Raw genomic sequence first — 23,075 nt, forward strand, 5'->3', positions numbered from 1 at the left:
GATGAGTTTCTCAGTAGAGAGCAATCCAGACACGGAAAGGTGGTTTCCCCGATCAGGAAAATCATGTCTGGTTGTAAGTCTCCATTACTCAAACACGTAGTGTCCCACCACAGACATCTCTATTTGATACTCAACAACCAGAACGAGGAGCTCAACCTCTGCTTCCATATTAAAGTAGAAGATTATGACTACATGATTTTTGGCACTTCATCTGTGATGAAGTGTTTCGGTTGTGGAAAGGAGGGACACACGGTGAAGTCCTGCCCGAGGCGGAGTGATCCGGCTCCGCCTGACCCGGGGGGGGGATACCGGCGGCTCCTCCAACAGAGGGGCGGCGGGGGGCCGCTGCCCGGCAGTCCGCTCCAGAGATCCCCTGCTGTGTCCGACCCAGCGCACGGGGTGAGTACTGTATATATACTGGGTGTGTGTGTGAATGATGTGAGAGAGAGTGGGGAGAATGTTTTGGTTGAGACAGGGGGAAAGGAGGTGGAAGAAAAAGAGGAAGGAGGGAGCAGTGAAACCGTTAAAAAGAGTCTATGGAGTGAACAGGTGGAAGAGGCTGAGATGGAGGAGGAATTAATTGTAAAAACAAAGACGGCAACAAAAAGAAGGAGGAAAACTAAAAACACAGATGATGCAAAAGCTAATAAATTGGAAGAAGAGAGGCAGAAAAAATTCAAAACAGATGAATGTGAAACTGACGAGTGTGTGTCAGACAACAGCGACATTTATAGTTTGAACAGCAGCCAAGAGAAGAAACTCTACAAATCAGAAAAAGCAAGAGCTTTTTACAGCAAACAAAAAACCAACACGGGGTGAAAATAGGAGATAATTTCCCAGACTTAGGTCTTTTTTATTCTTCGGCCAGGCTCCACATAAGTCGTAGAGCGGAGTCTGGCCTCACCGATCAATACGTTTTTAGATCAAGAAACTTGTGCTAAAAGCAAAAAACCAAATAAATGATGATGGGAAAGGCGGGGGAGGGGCCATACATGAAGGCGAGCTGTGAGTTTCTATGCATCCCTTTACAAAAGTGAAATTGAAGAGGGGCTGACACTCCTACAGGAGTTCTGTGATGGTCTGCCTGTCGTGTAAGAGACAAACTCACAGCTCGAGGCCCCCCTCCAGATGCAGGAGCTGCAGACTGCCCTGCAGGGCATGCATGGACGACGGGCTCCTGGCATTGAACGGTAGAATTTTATAAAGCCTTCTGGGACATCTTAGCTAAAGATGTCCTGGAAGTGTTTAATGAGTGTCTTGCCTCTGGTTCCATGCCAGTGTCTTGCAGGAGGGCAGTCCTCACACTTCTGTCACCCTGTGTCATTGCTCTGTGTGGATTATAAACTTCTGTCAAAGGTCTTGGCCTCCAGGCTGGGGAAGGTTATGGAGCAGGTCATCCACCGGGACCAGACCTACTGTGTACCCGGCAGGTCCATGGTGGACAATGTCCACCTGATTCGGGATGTTTTGGATGTCTCTAGTTTGTTGGGTATAGATACTCGTTTGATTTCGCTAGACCAGGAAAAAGCTTTTGACCGCGTTGGGCACAACTTCCTTTGGAAAGTCGTTAAGAAGTTTGGGTTCAGCTCTGGGTTCATAGCTAAGATCAAGGTGTTATATAATGAAGTTGAGAGTGTGCTGAAGATTAACAGCAGGCTGTGTGCTCCTTTTAGAGTGTGTAGAGGTGTCAGGCAGGGCTGTGCTCTGTCTATACGCTCTCCCTGGAACCCCTCCTCAAAAATATACGCTCTAACCTACAAGGTCTGGTTTTACCTGGTTTTAATGGAAGCATGATTTTATCAACATATGCGGATTACATTATTGTTTTAGTTAAAGATCGGAGAGTTGCAGACCTTTTAACCAGTATCATTAGTGATTTTAGTATAGCATCGGCAATGAGGGTGAACTGGAAAAAAAGTGAAGCCCTCGCTGTCGGTGAATGGCATGGCGGTCTCCCAGTCCTCCCACAAAGCCTAATCTGGAAAAAAGAAGGCATTAAGTACTTGGGAGTGTTTTTGGGAAAAGAGAACATAGTTAAGAAGAACTGGGAGACCGTTACAGAGAACATAGATGCAAAAATGTCTAAATGGAAATGGTTGCTCCCTCAAATGTCTTCTAAAGGTAAACTATTGGTTTTAAATAACCTTGTAGCATCCCAGTTGTGGCACCGCTTAACCTGTGTAGACCCCCCCCCGCCCCCCCCCCCCCCCCCCCCCCCCCCCAGGCATACTAGCTGGGATACAAAGAGAAATGGTTGATTTCTTTTGGGATGGTCTACACTGGGTGCCACAAGGGGTGATGTTTTTAGCCAGAGAGGAGGGGGGACAGGGCCTCGTCCACCTGGCCAGCTGGACTGCCACTTTTATGCTTCAATTCATACAGAAGTATCTCACAAGTTCGGCAGATCTGGTGTGGAGAGACGTGGCCAGTTGCATCCTTAGGCGTATTAATAACCTGGGGTTGGGTAATGCTCTGTTTTTAACTGTTTCTAAATTTCTAAATTTAACAGGGTTACCTCCGTTTCATCAAGGTGTTTTTAAATCATTGGCCCTTTTTAATCGAAAAAGGTGTCCTGAAGCCAACTCTCTGCAGTGGTTGTTGAGAGAACCACTGATCCATGGAACCAGACTGGATGTCAGCAGCAATGCAACACCCGGCCTGACAGAGAAACTGATCCGGTCTGGAACCATCACACTAAAACAGCTGGTGGATGCAGTGGCCCAGGCTCTGGGTTCTCTGTTGGGGCTACAGTCGGTGAGGGTGGCCCAGAGGATCCTGGAACTATGGGCCCAGAGGCTCTCTGTGAAGGTGAGGAGCTTCCTTAACAGGTGCTACAAGGAAAAAAACTGAACCCGATCCTGCTGATCCCTTCCCGGAGATATTCCTGAGCGAGACCTGGGAGAACTGACCAGCCCCTTACTCAAAACTACAAATGAAAAAAAAAAATGACTCTCTACAGAGCTGACAAAAAGGCACTCTACTTTAACTGTGTGAAGAGCATTCAAAAGTCCGGACTGAGCAACAGACCCTCCACTGTGTGGTCACAGAGATTTGGTGAAAACGGACTTTGCCCACAGTGGAGGGTTTTATACAAACCTCCCCTAAAGAAGCGAACTGGCGACCTCCAGTGGAGAATTTTACATGGTGCTATTGCCTCCAATTCTCTGATTTCTGTTATTAATCCTGCTGTTTTAAACCACTGTCCATTTTGTAATCTGTGTGAGACTGTTTTCCATGTTTTTACTGAGTGTAAGAGACTCACTGAGTTCTTCTCTCTTTTAACAATGGTTTTTAGTCTCTTTAATGTCATTTGTACGCAGAGGGTTTTTATCATGGGAGCTGGCTACAACAAGAGCAACAAGTGGCAGCTCCTTAATTTTCTCTTAGGTGAAGCTAAGATGGCCATATATGTGTCCACGAAGAACCGGGTGGAGAACAGGGAAGGGCAGGAGGCCAGAACAGTGTTGTTGGTGAACCTCAGGGCCAAACTCGTATAAAAACATTGGGAATATAGGAACTTTAAAAAAATGTTGGTGTTACGAAAAAATTCTTTGTTCTGCTGATAATGACGATATGCAGTTTGCACAATTTTTGACTGATTTTGTTTTTAAAAAAGGGAAATATTCACTTTAACTGTATTTGAACTTGATTTATGATGAAAACATGTAAATAAAGTTTTTTTGTAAAAACAAAATAAATATCTCTCTCTCTCTCTGCCCCCATGTATTTACATTACATGTCACTAAATCTGTGTTTTCTCTCTCCTATTGTATCTCTGACTCCAGAGCTGCAGGATCCGATTCCGTAATTTTAATATTATTATTATTGTTGTGATTAATAATATCATTGCATTTATAAGTGTCATTATTATTTCTGTTATTATAAGTATCAGTCTAGTAGAGATTAAAGCAATTAGTATACAACTGTTCTCTCTCTCTCTCTTCTCTCCTCTCCCCCTCTTTCTGCCCTCCTCTCTCCCCCATTTTCTCCTTTCGCCACCCACAACTGAGCCTGGTTCTGTTAGAGATTTCTTCCTGTTAAAAGGGAGTTTTTTTCTCCTCCACTGTCGCCAAGTGCTGCTCATTGTGGGAACTGTTGGGTTTTCTCTGTAATATTGACCCTCATATGTAAAGTGTCTTGAGACAATGTATCTTGTGATTTTGCGCTATACAAATAAAATTGAATTGAATTGAACTACTGACGAGGTGTTTCAGGAGCACTGTTTTTCTGTGACAATGCTCTCGGAACTTGATTTGATTAGCAAAGAGATACGTAACCTCAAAACTGAAATGAAAAAAGACTTGACCACACTGAAAGAAGAAGTAACGAAGGACGTTACATTTGAAGTTGTAAAGCAAGACATGTATTAGCAGCTCGCTGCTAACAGTAAAACTTTACAAGTGCACGGAACCCAAATCACCAAAGCAGAGGAGATGGAAACCTGGAATATGGAGGTGAAAAATGCACTCTTTAAAACTCAAATAACAACAGAGAAGTCTGCAGGACAGGCTGACCGATAATACAGGGAGGAGTAGGAGGAATAATATTCGCACTTTTGGAATACCCGAAGACAAAGAAGGGGACTCTGCTTCCACCATATGTTCAACAACTGCTCACAACGTCAGCCTGCAAAACCAACAAGCACACAGAGCGCTGGCCCAAAAACGGAACTGCAACTCACCACCAAGATCCATGGTTGTTAACTTCATGGAAATACAGTCAAAGAGATGGTCCTGAAAAAAGCCTGGCAACAGAAAATTGTGGTGGAAGTGCGGCAGCTGATATTTGACCACGACTATGCAACAGAAGTGGCTCAGAAACCAAGGCGTACAGTGGGATCTAAATGTTTTTGAAGGAGAGAGGGATCCACATTCAAACACCCCTTACTAGGATGAGGATCCACTGGAACACTGGACCAAAGCTATATGAATCCGCACAAGAAGCCGCAATCGACTTAAGGACACGGGGATTCACCGCGGAGTTACCTGGATCCGCCACAGTGGATCATTAAGCAACGCTGGAACGACTTCAACAGGGGTTGCCATGGCAACACGTCGGAGGGAGAGGAGGAGATGGAGCACCTCGACACGCAAAGGAGAAGTTACAGGAATTCAATCAGGGTCCCCAACAATAAACTGTCCCTCAGTCCCACCGTAGGTACCATCACAGCATCACTACTGCTGTTTACTGACATGATATCACCACAAATATACAGTCAGTCTATCGGGGAGGTTTAAGAAGTAGGCTACTAAAAGTTGGATAAGTAGATGAGTGAAATGTTGTTCTTTTCACCACTGCTGAGGGGCCCTTATCTTGTTTGAGGAACTCCCTTCTACCCACCAACAGGGACTTGGGGTGGGACAAGAGCACCCCCTCCTGGAAGTCAACACATTTTGTTTTTTCGTTTTGTGTTTTTTGGCCATACTGTATGTTCAGGTCTGTTCTGTTTGTTTTTTTCAGTGACTACATTTCTTGACATTGAACGTGTATAATGTCATTTAACCATGTGAAAGTGGTATCACTTAATGTAAACGGTCTGAATGATGTAATTTAGAGGAAAAAGGTACTTTCCAAGTTGGAAAATAAAAGATCATATATTGTTTTTACAGGATATAAACAAGAACATGAGAAATTTAAACAACTAGGTTACAAAAAAACTTTCTACAGCTTCAACAAACCTAACATAACAGGGGGGTAGCAATACGTATACCAAATTCTGTACAATTTGAAAGCTGTAAAGAAATAAGTGATAAAGATGGAAGGTATGTTCTAGTTAAGGGTAAACTGTAAAACAAGATGGTAACACTAGTTAATGTGTAAGAGCTGGGGTTTTTTCAAATCCTTATTTAATGTTATAGCATTAGAAACTGAGGGAATCTTCATATGTGGAGGTGACTTCAACGTGGCATTACATCATGGACACTACAAGTACTCGTAATGACAAATTACATTACTTCCTCTCTGTTAGACAAGAGAGGAAGACCAGTCCAGACCAGGGCGGGAGGATGGTCTGCAACAACTTTAACGAACTGGATTGCAGCATCTCGACCTGCTGCTTCCTACCCATCTGCTCCTTCTGCGGCGGAGCCCACGTCAGGTCTATCTGCCCCCACAACCCCACCAAGCTCAACCAATGTAAGTACCTCAACACCCCCATTAACAATACAGCTTTAGCCACTAACATTAGTTAATTTCTTCATACTTGTCTTTACTCATGGATTTCACCCAGGCGTGAAAGCCCTGCCAGATACTTCATACACATAGCAACTAGGAAATACTCATAGACTTTTCAATGCCACACGGTTCCCCACTCCCAAGCACTAATAGCCTCATCCCCAGCCCAGAATTCTCCATGCAATACATGACCATAGACCACGCCACCATCCTCATTCGCCTCACAGGCCAAGGAGCCTGCTTATCCAAAGCGGACTTAACCGAACGCCGGGAGCTGCGACCTCCGCCGGCAGCCCGTCCGAACGCCGGGAGCCGCGACCGAACGCCGGGAGCCGAGACCGAACGCCGCAAGCCGCGACCGAACGCCGCAAGCCGCGACCGAACGCCGGGACCCGCGACCGAACGCCGGCAGCCGCGACCGAACGCCGGCAGCCGCGACCGAACACTGGGAGCCGCGACTGCCCGCCGGGAGCCGCGGCTGAACGCCGGCAGCCGCGGCCGACCGCCGGCAGCCGCGACCGAACACCGGCAGCCGCGACCTCCGCCGCAAGCCGGGAGCCGCGACCGAACGCCGGCAGACGCAATCTGTTTTTCCGCACTTCAAGGGGGGAGGTGCTGCTCAGGTTGGGGGCGTGGTCGCCCCAGTAGCAGGAATCAACTTACGTCACTTGACGCCCGGGCTGTGAATGGCTCGTTTACAGACCGTCTGCACGATCAACCCAAACCACGAATCAACGACTCATTGTTTTCTTTTCATTCTCCGTGGGCTGGCAGACACCCCAGATAACCAAATATACGTGGAGGGAATAATAATAATAATAATAATAATATTTTGGGGGCTTTTCATCTACGTTTAGGCAGTGAAAACTAAAATATCCCAATAGAAGTGTTTCTACTAGTGTAGTCTCTACTAGAATTGCTTCTACCCTGATCAGGGCCCTACATTTGACATGCAAGTCAGAGGAATGTCCCACATCATGTGCCTTTGATCAGGAGAAACTTCCTGTTTCATGGCGAATCACCACATCTTCTCCACGTCGTCACAGCAAGGGGCTCCATAAAAACTCAAGTTTTGAGTATCGTTTGATCCCATGGGTTTTGAGATGACACACATCAGATTTGAAGTTGATGATGTGAAGTCTGTCGGTGGAGTTGATTAAAGTATGACGTGCGAAAAATGTAATGGTCGACTTCCTGTTGGTCGGAGGTAATGGCGACCAGATATTTTTTGTAGGTCTTGATGTGATACACTTTCCTACCAAATTTTGTTCATCTACATCAAATGTAATGCAAGGGGGAATCTGGTACGGGGCTTCATTGAGTTATTCTGACACGCCCATGCCCGAAACCCCTAAAATGTCAATTTTATCAAATTTTCCAACTGTTCTGATGCATGTGCAAAGTGTGCAAAGTTTTGGGCAGGTTGGAGCATGTTAAGTGCCTCAAATTAGCGATTCATTTGGCGAGAGAGAACAAAAGTAATAATAATAATAATTCACTCAATTGCAATAGGTCCTCGCTCTGACTTTGTCTGTGGAGCTTGGGCCCTAATAAGACACCAATTAATTAATGCATGTTAAGGTGGTGATATTGTAATGTTGTGAGTCGCGAAGAAGACAGGAAGGTTGATAAGTAAGTACAAGTAGAGATAAAAATGGAGTAATAAATACACAAAATAAAATAAAATAAAATAAGGAGGGGAATACTTATAGGAATAGAAAAAAATTAGGTTGTGATGACATTTGTTTGCATTTGTGAGAAGCTAATTAATGTGGGTGAGATGATATTAGTAGTGAAAAATAAAAGAGGAAGAATATATTAATAATCATTGAAGGAATTAATAAATAAAAACATTGCCATATGTCCACAGATACAAATTCATACAATTATACATACACATATATTGAAATAATTGAGGATGGGTAGTGTATATGAATGTTATGTGATATTATGTCAGTTGGGGGTTAGTGCAGAGAGGATTGGCTCCCAAGTTTTCTGAAACTGATGTGGTCTGTGGTTAATAGATGCAGACATTTTTTCCATGGATATTTGTTCTGTGAAGAGGTCTATCCATAATGATATGTTAAGTTTTTTCCTGCTTTTCCAGTTTTTGAGTATGGTTTTCTTGGCGACAGTAAGCGCTTTGAGTATTATCTTCAAGTTGTGGTTAGGGGTTTCAATGGATGATATGTCAGAGTGATGGGGAGAGTGGAATCAGGCAGCTCATGATGAGGGAAAATTTATTTGTGATTTCCTTGTGTTGTACAGGTGGTCAGTGCCAGATTGCGTGTATGTAGTCGTCTAAAATGTTGGAGGGTCATAGTGGACAGTTGGGTGAGTCAGATAGGCCCATTTGGTGCATTTTTTTATGTAATGTGTGTTCTGTAGTTGGAGGTTGGGTTTATTTGTAATTGAGAATGTATTGTGCAAATTTGAGTGCAGGTATCATTGTTTATTGGTATGGTTATGTTGATGCTAGCTGAAGGATTTAAGTAATAAAAATTGTAATAATTTACCAGAAAAGCAGCTGTATTGGCTGATTTGTTTTGACTCATAAAAATGTGTTTGTGTCCTCCTACAGCCCAGACAGAGCATCGGTACAGCGCCCTGTGAGACCTGATCCTAGCCAACCTGTTTATGAGAAGCCTAAAGGCCCACTGTCACCTTAACCGGATGAACGTGAATGCTTCTACTGTCATAGGAAGGGTCATATTGTTGCTGATTGTCTTACTTTGAAGAGTAAACAACAATTTCCTCCTAGGTTGTCCACTCCAAAAGGAGTGGGTCTGATTAAGACTGTTTCATCTTCCTGTACTGAAAGGTCACAAACCGATGAATTAGATCCATGCTTCAAACCCTTTGTTTCTAAGGGCAGTGTTTCGCTAACTGGAGAATCAAAAGATCAGCAGCCAGAAACGGAGAGACACACCTAGTTTGCATGCCGACTCTGACAATACAGCCCAGAGACCGTTCTGACTATAACGTCTCGTGTGTGTTCTGACGTTAACGCCTAGTGTGTGTTCTGATGTTATCTCGTTGTGAGTTCAGATGATAGCGTCCCGTTTGTGTTCCGACGATATTGTCTTGTCTGTGTTCCGGCGATAGCGTCTCGTTTCTGTTCTGATGCTTTGGCATGTGCTATGTAGCTAGTTTGTTGTTTTCTGTAGCTCCAAACATTATTTGTTTGTACTTATAAGGGTGGGGGTGTTACGTGCCAAGCAAAGTCAGAGGGCTGGTTGTGTGTGTCCCTTTCTGTTTTCTCTCCAGGTGCTAATGACCTGATTGGAGTCCACCTGTTGAGCGGGCCAATCGGATGTGGTGTGCTCCAGTTAAAAAGGGCCCATCTTCTGGATCCTGTCTCTCTCTGCCATTTTTATTGTTCATTGTGCTCTCTGTCTGAGTACTTTGTGTGCTGAATAGTTGTGAAACAAACTTTGTTGATGTATTTCTGTGGTGGGGAGATTGTGGACTGGTAGGTGAGTAGGGTACCCTTACATTTGGCAAGAACGTAGCTGATTTATGTTAGACACACTAGTATTATGGGCTGGTGCCACCTGTTTATTTCTTTCTAAAGCCTTTTGTTAGACAACTCAGATAGGTCTTTGTTTTGTGATTTGTTTCTTTTGATGATAGTAGTCAGTTAGGCCTTGTTTTGTTTTCTTAATTTCAATTATTTGGCACCAGCACATCGTCCCATTTCCATTCCCCCTCCCCCACTCTTTTGTTAACCTGTTGCACAATTTTGAACTAACTGTTGGTAATAAACCTAAGTTTATTTACACATTCACTTTGACTCCTGCATATTTTTGTTTTTTTCATTGCACTCCTTTTCCTTTAAAGAGAGAACATGACAGTCAGTCAAAGTGGCAACTTGTTTCTAATTCCTTCACCACCTCTGCCAGATTCTTTCAGATCAGGGTTTGTCCCCCCCGAGTCATATTCCCGGCATTGGTTCAGAATCGGAGGCGCCTCTTTCGCCTCCAAGCAGGAAATCCTGGAACACATTATAAAAATCCTCAGATGCTGGTCCTCCCTGGCCTACCTTGCCTACATACGTAATGACCTGATCGATATCAACGCCCAAATGCACCTGTCAACCTAAACTCTTTTTGGTGGTACCTCTGCAAACACACAGATGACACAAGCGACAGCACCCCCATCCAGAGTCTCTCAACCCCGATTCTCCACTACGAACATCACCATTCATCCTTAACCCACACCCCCCCCCTTCCTTTTCTCTTTTACATCGTCTCAATATTCGTACATCTAAATAAATTTTTTTATTACTGAGAGGTGTGTTCCTTGTTAGTAAATTGAGCATTTTTATATCTAGTACTCGAAAGATATGGCTTAAATGAAAAATCAATTCAGAATATTAAAACCATATATCAAGAACCAACTGCCAGAATTAAGGTAAATGGACATCTGTCAATAAGGATAACATTAGAAAGGGGCACTAGACAAGGTTGTTGTATGAGCAACCCACTCTTTGCCCTCTACATCGACTCGTTAGCAAAAGCCATTCGACAGAATATTAATCTGGAGTGGTTAGAGATTGGGAATAAAAAGCACATAATTGGCCTCTTCACGGATGACGTGATTATTTTTTTAAACGCCCAGATAAAGGACTCGTCCAGCTGATGAATTTTCTTCAGGTTTATGGTCATTACTCAGGATATAAAATCAACACAATAAAAACTCAAGTTCTTACTTTTAAATACTTCCAATCTCAACAAATTAGGGATATATGTAGCTTCAATTGGAACTGTAAAACCATGAAATATCTTGGAGTTACAATAAGCAAGCCAACTACAAAGTTATAGAAAAAAAACATTCAAAAAGACATCCAGAGGTGGTCAACTTTCCCCCTAGATTTTAGCTCCAGAATTAGGAACGTGAAGATGAATTTCGTCCCATGGTTGATGTATTTGTTTCAATCTTTACCAATAATGACACCACAACCTCAATTCAACTCCTGGGACAAAAGCATATCAAGGTTCATCTGGAATGGTAAAAACCCTAGAATAAGATATACAACTCTTCAGCTTCCAGAGAATAAGGGGGGTATGTCCTTGCCGAGTATTTCTAAGCAGCACAGCTGAGTGAAATATAGTAATTTCGGGCGACGACTTGTATAAAATTTGTATGACACAATGCACCAAGACCAGCTCACAGGCATATAGAGAGAGTTTGGCTGGAAGAATCTTACTAGATTCTTTATTACACCTCAGATCTAAAGCAGTCAGCTGAAAATCCTTCAACCTTGCTGGAGGCTCTGTGGTAGCCAAGAGGGCAATCATTCACATGTTTTCCTGGTGCTGTGCTAAGAAAAAACGTTTTTTGAATCTTGTAAATACAATTATAAATGACATAGTGGGATATGATATTTCAAACAGTTGGGTTGTCATGTACTTCGGAAAATTGAAGAAGCTGTTCAGAAAGTGGACAGGTATCTGACTAAAATGTTACTTATAGCCAGTAAAAAAGGCTATAACTAGGAACTGGTACAGAGCTGAACCTCCGAAGAAAGAACTCTGGTTTGAAATCATCCAGCTTATCTATGCAAAGGATCAAAGTAACTAAAGATGCAACAGTACAGCGGGACAAACCGGTGGCGCATACTAGAAATCCTCTGTAGTCCAGACTGTCTTATTTTATTATAGCCTCCGCTGATGAACTGAACTGGTCAACTGATTCTTCTACTGAGAAATTCATTTAACTTCTTTCACTGCAATGGATTTGTCTGTAAATGATTTTTTAATGATTGTTGGACATTAATATTAAACAATGGAGCTATGAAAGAAATTCCTGCTCTTTGATTCGGACAACAACATTTTTTATTCTTTCTTCTATTTCTCTTCTTACAAGATGCTGGGAACATATTTTCATTTTTTTCCATTTATCAACCAACAGAAAATATAAAAAAAATACAAACTCGATCAACAAAGTGGAAGCGGAATACAACCTCCCACTCAGGTTAGTATTTTTTTTACAGTGCTTACAATGTAACAGGGCGGAGTTTCTCCTTTAAATAACAGTTGTATCAACACATCCCGCTACTGACTTACGGGTCAGTGTTTTGAGACTGAGCTGCGACTGCAGGCCTGATTCCTATTTGCAATGGAAGGATTAACACAAGACTTTGCATCAAGATTTTCTTTGTAGGATGCAGGGAAAACACCAGCATGCTTGATTCTTCTCCGGTGGGAGATGGCACAGGAGAATAAAGAGGCGGAGAGGCAGGGAAAGTACAGAGAGAGATTATAAAGAGAGCGAGGGAGTGACAATAGAACGCTGGAGATGAGGCGATCCTCTGAAGACTGGGATTTGCAGTCTTCAGCTCTCCTCTGTAATTGTCCCTCAAGATTAAAACTAGAAAAGGATGGCGATTGGTTCTCCGTCTTTGAGGGATTCTGCCTGTGAAATCTCACACACTCTGACTACAGAGGCGATGCTCCTGGACTGAATCTCACCCTTACTTTTTTATAATTAATTCTGCCTCATTCCATCTGCTGTTTTGTCTTTTGGTCAGTTTTTACCATTTCAAACATGAGATCAATCACAACAAAGGGGCCAACTTGTTACTAGTTGGCCCCAGGAGGACCCCATCGTTTGTGGTCATTGTTACTGTTGCCTAAGTTGTACTTGCTCAGCCATGAGGGCCTGGTGAAAGTGTTTCTTTCATTAGATGCACTGACTGCAGAATAATTCAGGTTGAGAGAGGCAACTCAATTTGATATGTTAAAGTGTTGGTTCAAAAAAACATGCTCCTTTCTGAACCAAATAGTTCCAGGATCCTAACTAAGATCAGGAACTAAAAGATCACATTGTGCAGACCTGTTTGTTTGCACAGCAGTGCAGATGAGGATAATTAGCCTGACAGCAGATTTTGAAAAACAAGTGAGATGCAATTTACACACAACAAAAGCACAGAGTCATTAGGGTGGCTGCTCCGTCACTTAGCATCACACTAGCAAAGCTGTGGTTGCTAACTAATTTGGAACACGGCACAGGTAGAACCTCAACGTCAGCCAGATGGGACAATCTACGATTTATGCTCATGTGCTCATCATCCCCTTTGATCATTATCAAGCACTCAGCAATTAACCTTTAAGAGCAGCAGTGAAAGCTTTGTTGAGTTTTTTTTTTTCTTCCCCAGTTTTCATTTCACAGAGGATGGTTTGTGTTGACTGCAGACACTAGTAATAAAGATGGAAATACAACATTATATTTCATCAGGTCTGTGACTGTAAGGTCAGCACATTAATGATGATGAATGAATTTTCATCATAATAAACCTAAAAATATGGATTCAGTTCTCATTTTGTACATCTGCTCATTCATGCTCGCTCTCACTCGATTCCCTCTTAGTTTTAGAGCTCTCAGGCAGTCAAAGTATGTGTGCCTTTGTTTTTAATAAACATTTTATTGGCACCCAGTGTTTGGTAACTGTATGAATCAGGATGTACACACGTAGTAACCTTGAGGCTCGCACCTATAGTCCACCCAAATAATACCTGGTCTATTTGAAAATACTTCCTCCAGAGCAGGAACTATTTTGAAGCCAGAACAGAGGAACTAATTTCAGACCCTGGTTCCTCAGGTAAAAATAAATAGTCCTGAGGTTAAGGCAAAATAACTTTTCCTCGATAGAAATTTAAGACACGTCAATATAACTTTGATAGATCTAATACCATCCATGTTTTGACAGACAACAATAACAGACAATGATAATGAGAATAGTGCCCCGCTGAACCAATCATGTGGCTGGAATAGAGTTACAGCCATGTCAAGTTATGTTGACGCACAGAGCTCAGAGCACAGAGCGTAGCAGAAGCAGCCATCAGCAGCTCTGTTAAGCTTTGGGCTTCTGCAGCTTGCTCATCAGTCCGTCAGGGGTGAGAGCGAGATAAAAGATAAAAATGATGACAGGAAATGTTAACTCGAGTGACAGCGTTACCGAAGGAGTCCCAACGGACACGAGGCTCAAAAGACGAGGACATTGTTTAAAAGAAGCGTCCAAGGAATATTTAAAGTCCGACCAGAAGCAGAGTAGTAGCGTGCACTGCAAACTGTGTCGAAAGCATTTGTAGCAGTATAATTCAGTTGTATTTATACAACTGCATTATACAGCAGCAGTTGTATAATGTTTTACAGCACATTTGTCATGTTCAACTTCTCACAGAAAATAAATAGTACTTAAACCAAAATTACCTTTGATTTAAATACAATATCTTTACATCTCACAACCTTTAAGCTTGACAGAAATAGTGATTTGACTTATATCATGATATATATATATCGATATAGATCAATATGAAAAAAATTATCGTGATAAGATTTTTTCCATATTGCCCAGGCCTATCTGAGGTCAGAAAAAGTTACTGTGGTTGAATTGGGCTTTCCAAAAGGTGCCGGTTTTGGCTTTGGCTTTCTGAGTTTTCTGCCTCCATCCCAACACAGTGATGAGGTAAATGGGATTTGATTTTGTGTTTACAGCATTGAATCCTCCATTGTATTGTGGAAGAGGTAAAGTATCTCAGAAACCCACCAACAAAAATACAATTTTTTCAGCAATTTGGGTTGAATTGACCCCTTCAACAAATTTCTATAGGCACAGTTTTTCATTGTTCATGTTAATTTTCTTTCACACCTCCATTCTTTGTGTTATCCATTATACTTGTTGCAGCTTGCCAACAACGCTGAAACCTCCCCTAACAGGCGTACGTCTCAATACTTGGCGATATGGAATGGAACAGTAATAGGATATTACTGTGTGACAGCAGATTGCATGACCGTGTGTGTAGAGATATTGCTGTAGATGGATAATAAAGCAATCTGTTTCTGGATCGTGTAATCTAAAGCGCTACTCATCTCCAGCCCTCCCTCCCCCGCTCATCTCCCATCTCATCTCCACCCAAAATTAGATTGGAGAAACGGGGTATGTTTGCCGTCTCTGTATGGGTGTGAGTGGATATGCATTACTAAATGCACATGAACGCTTGTGTTCTTGTGTGTTGGAAGCTTCTTTCACCTTTTATCTGTCTTACACACACAGACACAAAGCAAACATTCTGTCCATCATCATACATTAACATTATCGCACCCATGTTCTGCTTTGTTTAGCTTTCATCCTCCCAGTTCTGAATTGTGACCATATATCCTGCTGTTGAAAATGACTTATCGATTTTTGCTCCCAGATTTCTCCTTCTGGTCCCTCCTCAATTTGTTCACCTGTTACTCTTGGGTGTCTCTGCCAGATCATCTCATAGTGTTGTGGGAGTCAGCGTGTGCACAGAATTATGAGACCAATCAGCCTGTTTGAGTAGAAATACATTTTTTTTCATGGTGAGGTTGATGTTAATGGCTGAGTCTAACAAAATGAGCTCAGGGAAATACAGTATGCATATCATCATTAATCAGAGCGAGATGAGGTTCAATCAATCTCAGGTGTCGTCTCAGGTGTGAATGTATGTGGTCAAGCAGTATTTAGTATAGCTTTGCATGAAGAATGGAAACAAGAAGAAAACAGCTAACCATGCTAGCTAGCTCTACATCTGAGAGCCCCACTGATTTAACATTTCCTGTAATGTTGCAATGAACAGTTACAAAAGGATTAAAATCAATGCAGAGACTGAATATGTTATTTTCCATGCATTTGTCTCACCAGATCTGGCCTCAGGACTGTACCATGGGAGGTATATTGGCTGCCAGGAGGCTGCAGAGTCAGTGACTGCTAAGACCCAGGGTGGCAGACGTTATTCACAGTGGAGGGGGGGAATCTTCTCACTAGGATGCGAGTCGTTAAGAGGTCAGAACAGGCAACAAGCAGTAGGAAGGTTGGGAGGAAGCTTGAAGACCGTCTTGTTTGCTCTGGTTTAAAAGGCAGGAGATGAGCTTGAAGCCAGGTGGAGAGGGGCACCGAGCTGCCCACCACTGCCGACCCACTAACCAGAGAATGTCGTGGTTAAGAATTTAAAACACTAAAGGAAAGTTGGGCACCACCTTAAGACCCCTTCTCTTGCCCAAGGTTTTAACTAGCCATGTCTAGACTAGCTTGGAGGGCATCTTACAAATGTATATACTGTTCATATATACTTTCATGCCGAAACCTGTCGCTTGCATTACCCACAATGCAGCACAATCACAAACAATTTGGTCAGAGATTTGGGTGTGTTGTTAAATGTGTGTTGGCAAACTTAGCCTCGAGCCACTAGGCTCAAGCAGGGTGGAGAGGGCTACAGAGGTCTGTTAAGTTCATTTCTTTTCAATTCCACTCCCCCAGATATTCTTCATGTTTTTGAACTTGCAGTTCTTCAGGAGCCAGAAAAGGCTTTACACAACTTATTTTCCCATGTATATGTGGTACCCTATGAGACCTGTAAACGCACTCTGTACATTTGGTTTAGTTAACGTTCAGTGTTGTGTATGTCACTATTTTAACCTGCATTTGCAAATGTCAACATGTGTAGTTTTGTGGTGGATCATGCGCTGTAACTTTTTCTGGAAAATGCATGGTGAACAACAGCCAGACGAGGTCACTGCTGCTGTTTTCTGCTAATGTATGATTCCAACAAGCAAGATAGAAAAATTCAAACAATTTCAGAGGTGTGAGTAGACTTGAGGGCAAAAAATCCCTGGCTTCACCCGTTCATGCTAACCTCATAGAAAATATCATTCCTCTCATTTCACTTTTGTAAAATAAGCATAGTTTCCCAAATATAGAACCATGTTTTCAAGTTCAGATGTTCTGAACAACCATGTGAATGTGTTTTATGAATTATGGCTTATAGCTGAAGATTTGACAAGCTTTTGTCTGCTGTGACTCCATCAGAAAATTTAAAAATATTAAATTCTAAATCATCATTAATCTATTTTAAAATGTATAATCATGAGATTGGAAAAACAGAAAACACTTTAAAAACGTCTGAACAGGCCTCTGTCTGTGTGTGTGTGTGTGTGTGTATGTTTGTGTGTGTAGCATGTCTATGTACCTTGATTAGTGTCGAAAATGTTGACGTTCTTGGTGAACTTGGAGCTCTGGTGACCTCCTTGACGCAGTCCCCCGAGCAGACACAGCCTCCCAGCTGTGTCCCATATCACACCTCCATATGAACGTTTACAAGGCATCATGGGCAGTGTCGTCCAAGAACGTGTCTCTGCATCGTACACTTCGAAGGCCTTCACTGGTCTCTTACACTGACGGCCACCTTAAAGATTAGGTAAAATGAATAGTGCTTACAGAGTAGATGCTTGTAGAATGTGTAGCGTGTTTAACATGCAAAGTGAAATTATTGTGTTACCAATACTACCAGGCTGGTCTGTTTGTACCTGCCACATAGAGTTTGTTGCCCAGCAGATGTGTGTTGGCGTCGTAGCGCGGAGTCAGCATTGGAGGAAGTAGCGCCCACACATCCTTTCGAAGGTCATACTGCTGCAGGATGCTACGAGGGAGTAGGTCAGCGCCCATTCCCCCTACAGCCAGAGCCCGTCCATCTACACACACACACAAACACACAGCATGAGTGTCTGTAATTTATTATTTACAGAATCATAAATTCATCTGCATTCATTTGCAGTGTTAGTGCGATTCAGTTTGACTCAGTCTAGGGTTAAGTTCACTCTCTAACAAGTGTGCAACAGACGAAAAACGGCTGGCTGGCAGTGGTTGTGTGTGTGAGGCCTACCTCTGGTTAGCAGGTGATAGCTATCGAGTGTTCCCAATGTGAGTGTTCCCTGATGGCGTCAGTCGACAGTTCACTTTGTGGTGGTTGGTACGGAACAAAGGTAGAAGGTAGGAGGCTTTCAATCTTGATAGGGAAACAGTCGTTGATCTAAGGTTTGAGCTCTTGTGATTAACGCCAGAACCACACATTGCTTTCCAGAAACCTTTTATCAAACCTGGGGGGCTATTGATTGATAAGCCCCGCCCACTACCAGCCAGCCAAAGAAAACAGGAAACTGAATAAGAGCTTAAGGCCCAACCTAACATTCCTCCCCCCTTACAAAAGAAAACAAATAAACCAACCACCCTTAAATTTAAATATTTTTTTCTGTTTTTTCTTTTTATGTAAACACACATTTACATATGCACACACACTCATTTATAAAGCTACGAAATTCACATGTATCACATTTCCTGTTTTTTTGTTGAACATTCTTGGACCCCAGGAAACCTACTGCCTTCCTTCAGGCGATCAACCTCTGGACAGGGTGTTTTCCCTACCAGGCAAGTGTTTCAATGTCAGGTTGTACTACTGAAGAATCAAACTCCACCTGAACACTCTCTGGTTGGACAAACGAAATTTAGCCAAGAATTTAAGGTGGTTGTGGTCTGTATAAACAACCGAATCCTAAACCAGGGCTAGGGCCTCCTTCTCTATGGTGGAATAGCATTTTCGATGACAATTCAACTTCTTTGAGAAATAAGCCACTGGTCTGTCTTCTCCCTTATAACCCAGTATGGCCTCTACCTTAGCTGCTCTTGGCATGACTGAACCTCTGCCCACGTGGTGTCACAGATATGTTACCTGACCTTTCCTGATTTCACATTTCAGCCAGTTGACCACCAGTGCAGCTGCCTCTAGCGTCTCAAAAAGCTGTTTTATCTGCCTGACATTATTGAAATGCTGCTGGCACGTTTACTTTGCCTTATGACACAACCAGGAACTCTTTATAGGGAGACAGGAAGTGAAGCCGGGGGGAACGGCATTACAGAAGGAACCCTAGCCACAGTTGGGAGCGATATAGTTTTTTGACCACGAAAATACGAAACCACGAACACCGAATTAAATAAGATTGAAGCTTTTCGTTTACATTTACACTGACACGCATACACCGTTGGATAAGATATTTAAGTTGTATTTAGAAGGATAGTAGATCCTATTGTCGTTGGAATTAAGTTTAAGTTTGTTTGATCGTGCGTCCGAAATCCCCCTCGCCTGGCTCGCGTGGCGGCTTGATAGGAGGTAAGACAAGTTGCCGAAACAGTCTCTGTGTTGTGCTGCTGCTGAGGAACTAAAAGGAGTTGGTCACCGGAGCGAGAAAAAAGAATTGCGAGCGCTGTGTGTGAGGCGTCAATCGCTCTTCTCACATTTACTTTCTACAATCTCACTTCAGTTCACTACCTCACTATCAGTGTCGCTTATTCCCCTTGTCTCCAGAATGTGCGTACGCTGTACGCACGGGTCAGAGTTTGCTTACGGTGCGCACATTCTCCCGTCAAGTTTGTTTTTATAGATCACAACCTTTGCGTGGGAAGTGGCGTACGCACGTTTCCAGCCCCGTTTTGTGCGTACGCCACGTTTATAAATGAGACCCCAGATCATTGACATTATTTACTTTTCTGAAGTCAATGCAGCGACGAACAGTCTGGTCAGGCTCCAGCACAGGTACCAATGATGAACTCCATTCACTCAAACCCGCTCTATTGGTCCTATCTCCTCCATATAACTCAACTCATCTTTGACCATAGCCCACTTGCTGGGGTGAATCTTGTAAGGGTGCTGTTTAATGGGAGGTGCATTCCCTGTCTACATCATGTGTAGGTAGATGAGTAAGTACGTTTGGTGTATTTTTAAACAACTCCTTGTGTTCCTCCACCAACTTGATTACATCATCCACCTGCTCACTTGTAAGGTAAGACAGGAAGACTTTTTCAGGCTTGAAGTCACAGGTTTCAGTAATGAGGAGACTTCTGATTGTCTGCCCTTCAACACACAGGTGTCCAGTCTCCAGGACAGCACCCCCGAAGGTGTGAATGTCCTTCCGACCATAGCCAGGCATCATGGGGGCAATCACATCAAACCTCTCTGCTAATCTGAGTAAAAAATTGTGACCGACAATAATACTTCATCATAGTACAGGGATACAATGAAACATCAACAGAAAACAGATGGTATACATGGTTCAAAAATAGGATTTCAATTGCTAAATTAACCAAATGTGATCAAATATGTGTGGTGAAACCATGTGTAGTCAAAATTATCTCCAGTGAAACTGGATTAAGGCACTAATTAGCAGGTGGCTGTGAACGTAAATACAAATACAAAGTCATTTTATTCAGATAAATTAATGCATGATATTTGAAAATCGTCAGCAAAGTCAATCAATAGGCATTAAACACTTTCTTGATGGTCATTTGGAACATCACATCATCAATTCTTTCTGTCAAAGTCAGGTTGCTATCACAAATCTAAACAGATATGCTTAGGTCTTCAGAGGGTTGATGAAGATGACAAACCCATCCCCTTATATAACCACCGTAGCTGGGATCCTGTCAGCATGGTGCAGTCACCATTCCCATCTGTTATTCGTTTGTAATTTTTCTTCATGTTATGATTAATATAAGACAAAATAATTCTGTTGGGGGATTCTGGGTGTTAGAACAGCAAAACGGAGAGCAGAAATTGCATTTTAATTGTTCATAAGAATTACTATATTGGTTATTGGGTTTTTTCAGAGTGTGTATGTGATCTATACTCATCCTCCTTCTCTTCCATTGGAATAGGACCTTTGCATTTCTCTGATTGCTCCTCTGTGGATCATTATCACAAGAAAACTCCTACTCAGTTATGGTCAGTCTTGGGCCTTTTCAGGCTTCTTACCACATCACTGTGTGCTCGAAATTTGACCTATGACCTGGTCCTCGTTGTCAGTTAACACCTGAGATGGTTCTTTCTATCTTTGAGACAGGGACACATCCTTCAGATTGGAGAGATTAAGAAACACACATTCGTCTGGTTTAAAATTTATAGAGGAAACATGAAATCCCCACAATGTTTCCAGGAATCTGTGGAGTAGCTGTAAATTAAATCTATTTAGCATTGTTGTTAGAGTGCAATATACAATATACATGCAATATACATAGAATACACATACACTCATATATACCCATCTCCTCATCAGTCTAGAGAATAGTGACCTTTTGGGTGATACTCTCTGTTAGGACTCATGAGGACTTAGTTCAGTTGCTGCATTCTCTGTACTGCGGATGAAATATAGAACAATGGTCAAGTTCACTCTCTCATTCTCATTCATTCGTAGCCTTGACACCTTGGCACATGTGTCAAATCTATTTTCATATTTATAACAGTATATTTAATACAAACATTATTAACAACAACAATAACAATTTGACTATATCAATGGCAATATTAATTTTACTCCTAATAGTAATAATAAATTACTCTTTCAGTTGATAGTATTAAGTTACTACTTTTGTCGGATGGAAAGTGCGAGTGGTCGTGTTTCAATGAAATTTTTTTCTTCACTTGTACCATATTATCTGTGACTGGAGCAAATCATTGTAACCTAATTACATAATTCATTCCCCCTTTTCCTACATGTGTCGGACCATGTGAAAACATGGGCCAAAACATGAAGGAAGGAACTTTAAGATTTATAGCCAGAATGCAGGCTATAATGAGAGCATATAATTCTGCTGCTTGTCGACTTTAGACATTGAACTTTCCAATCACTCACTACAAAGCATTCAAGTGTGTGTTATCTTTAAATACATACATTTTCAAAATCAGATCAGAATATTGAATCAATTTAATTCTCTTTAAAAGATGTGAGGGTTTGACTATATGAAAGCCTCATAGCCAGATATCCTTGCTGCACCATGTTCAAGATGTGCAGCCCTGTATAAACAACATAAACAACAAAGACAACAGTCGTGACCAAGTACTATGGCTGAAATTCAACAATTATGGTAGCAACATCGGCTACATCTTTGAGACAGCTCGCCATGCCAAGACCACAGGTGGAAACCAATACCAGTAATATGCAACAGGGCGATAATGTAACACACGCTTCTAATGCAGGTGGAAGGTGATGATATTCTGAGAGGCCCAAAGCCGGAGCTGAGGTGAGGGCTTGCCTAGATCACTAAAGGTCTTGTGCAGGGGAGGGCAAATACAATGTTCTTTAGACATACAGTCAGTGTCTATTTTTCTTTTTCAGCACGAAAGGCGGCTTCAAACAATCTTTTAGACACATATTCCAGTGTCTCTTGTTCTAAAAACAGTCCAGTGTCTCTCAACTCTCTGTTGTTAACCTTTGGCCTCTGTAAGGGCACTGCATGCCTCTCTCAATGTTGACGTCACTTCTCACCGCTGCCACACAAAACCCGAAAAGGAATCAAAATGTCTTTGGAGTTAATCTGGCCCAATATTTTTCTGCCTTTACTGTATGTATAAACAAACAAATGCTGACTGTCTCTCCATGGCATAGATTAAAATTAACTCAGGTCAAACACTGTGCAGCACTGGAATTATTAGCAAAATATTAGTACTTTTCAAAAAGATTAATTGCTGCAATGTTTAAAAAACAACAGTTCCTCTGTCCAGTGTCCGTCATCGTAATCCAAACCACTTTAAAGATTGCTTCTTCAATATCGTGTCTGTATAATAGCTGTGACATACAAAAGCAATTTGTATGTTAGAAAACAATATATCTGACTGTTTTCTAACTATTGTATAAAACATTGTTTCTAATTTCAAAGCTTTTTTAACATTAATACTTTAACACATAGGCATTTTATTTTCATCTTTCTCATCTCATTTGAAACTGCAATCACACGTTTCTCTTTAACACATCAACGGACCACAAGGCATGAACACTGTCATCCCCTCCGTCTATACGTGTATACGTTTGCATTGCATTTGAATCATTCTGAGGTCTCTCTTCTCATCTATGTGTGTGTTTCTTTGAGGTTTACGATTGATCTCTTCTGTGGACTAATTTCTCATACTTTCACATTCACTGCATGCACATTAATGACAAACAACATAGGCATTCATCACAAACCAAATCAATTTCTCCATAATAAATAGTGCTGATGCATCAAAAGGTCTCCACTTTTCACACTAAATGAATAAATGAGCACTCATCCAAAT

The 23,075-nt window shown here is 42.1% G+C and overlaps 1 protein-coding gene across 6 annotated transcripts in view; it reads right to left on the reverse strand.

Moving 5' to 3' along the window:
* The window catches only part of klhdc8a (kelch domain containing 8A), a 78,912-nt gene that overhangs the window by 18,746 nt on the left and 37,091 nt on the right, over positions 1-23,075 (reverse strand). For 5 of the 6 annotated variants that reach the window (XM_035631843.2, XM_035631844.2, XM_035631845.2 and 2 more), the window contains 2 exons: positions 17,506-17,670; positions 17,169-17,384 (listed from right to left, as the gene is read on the reverse strand). In XM_035631843.2, the coding sequence (XP_035487736.1) occupies positions 17,169-17,384; positions 17,506-17,670 (381 nt within the window). Of the gene's footprint in view, positions 1-15,970; positions 16,122-17,168; positions 17,385-17,505; positions 17,671-23,075 lie in introns of those variants that run through there. The other variant, XM_035631848.2, reaches the window with a different exon arrangement.

The sequence above is a fragment of the Scophthalmus maximus genome, chromosome 6 (genome assembly GCF_022379125.1).
Source record: "Scophthalmus maximus strain ysfricsl-2021 chromosome 6, ASM2237912v1, whole genome shotgun sequence".
In the NCBI taxonomy this organism is placed as follows: domain Eukaryota; kingdom Metazoa; phylum Chordata; class Actinopteri; order Pleuronectiformes; family Scophthalmidae; genus Scophthalmus; species Scophthalmus maximus.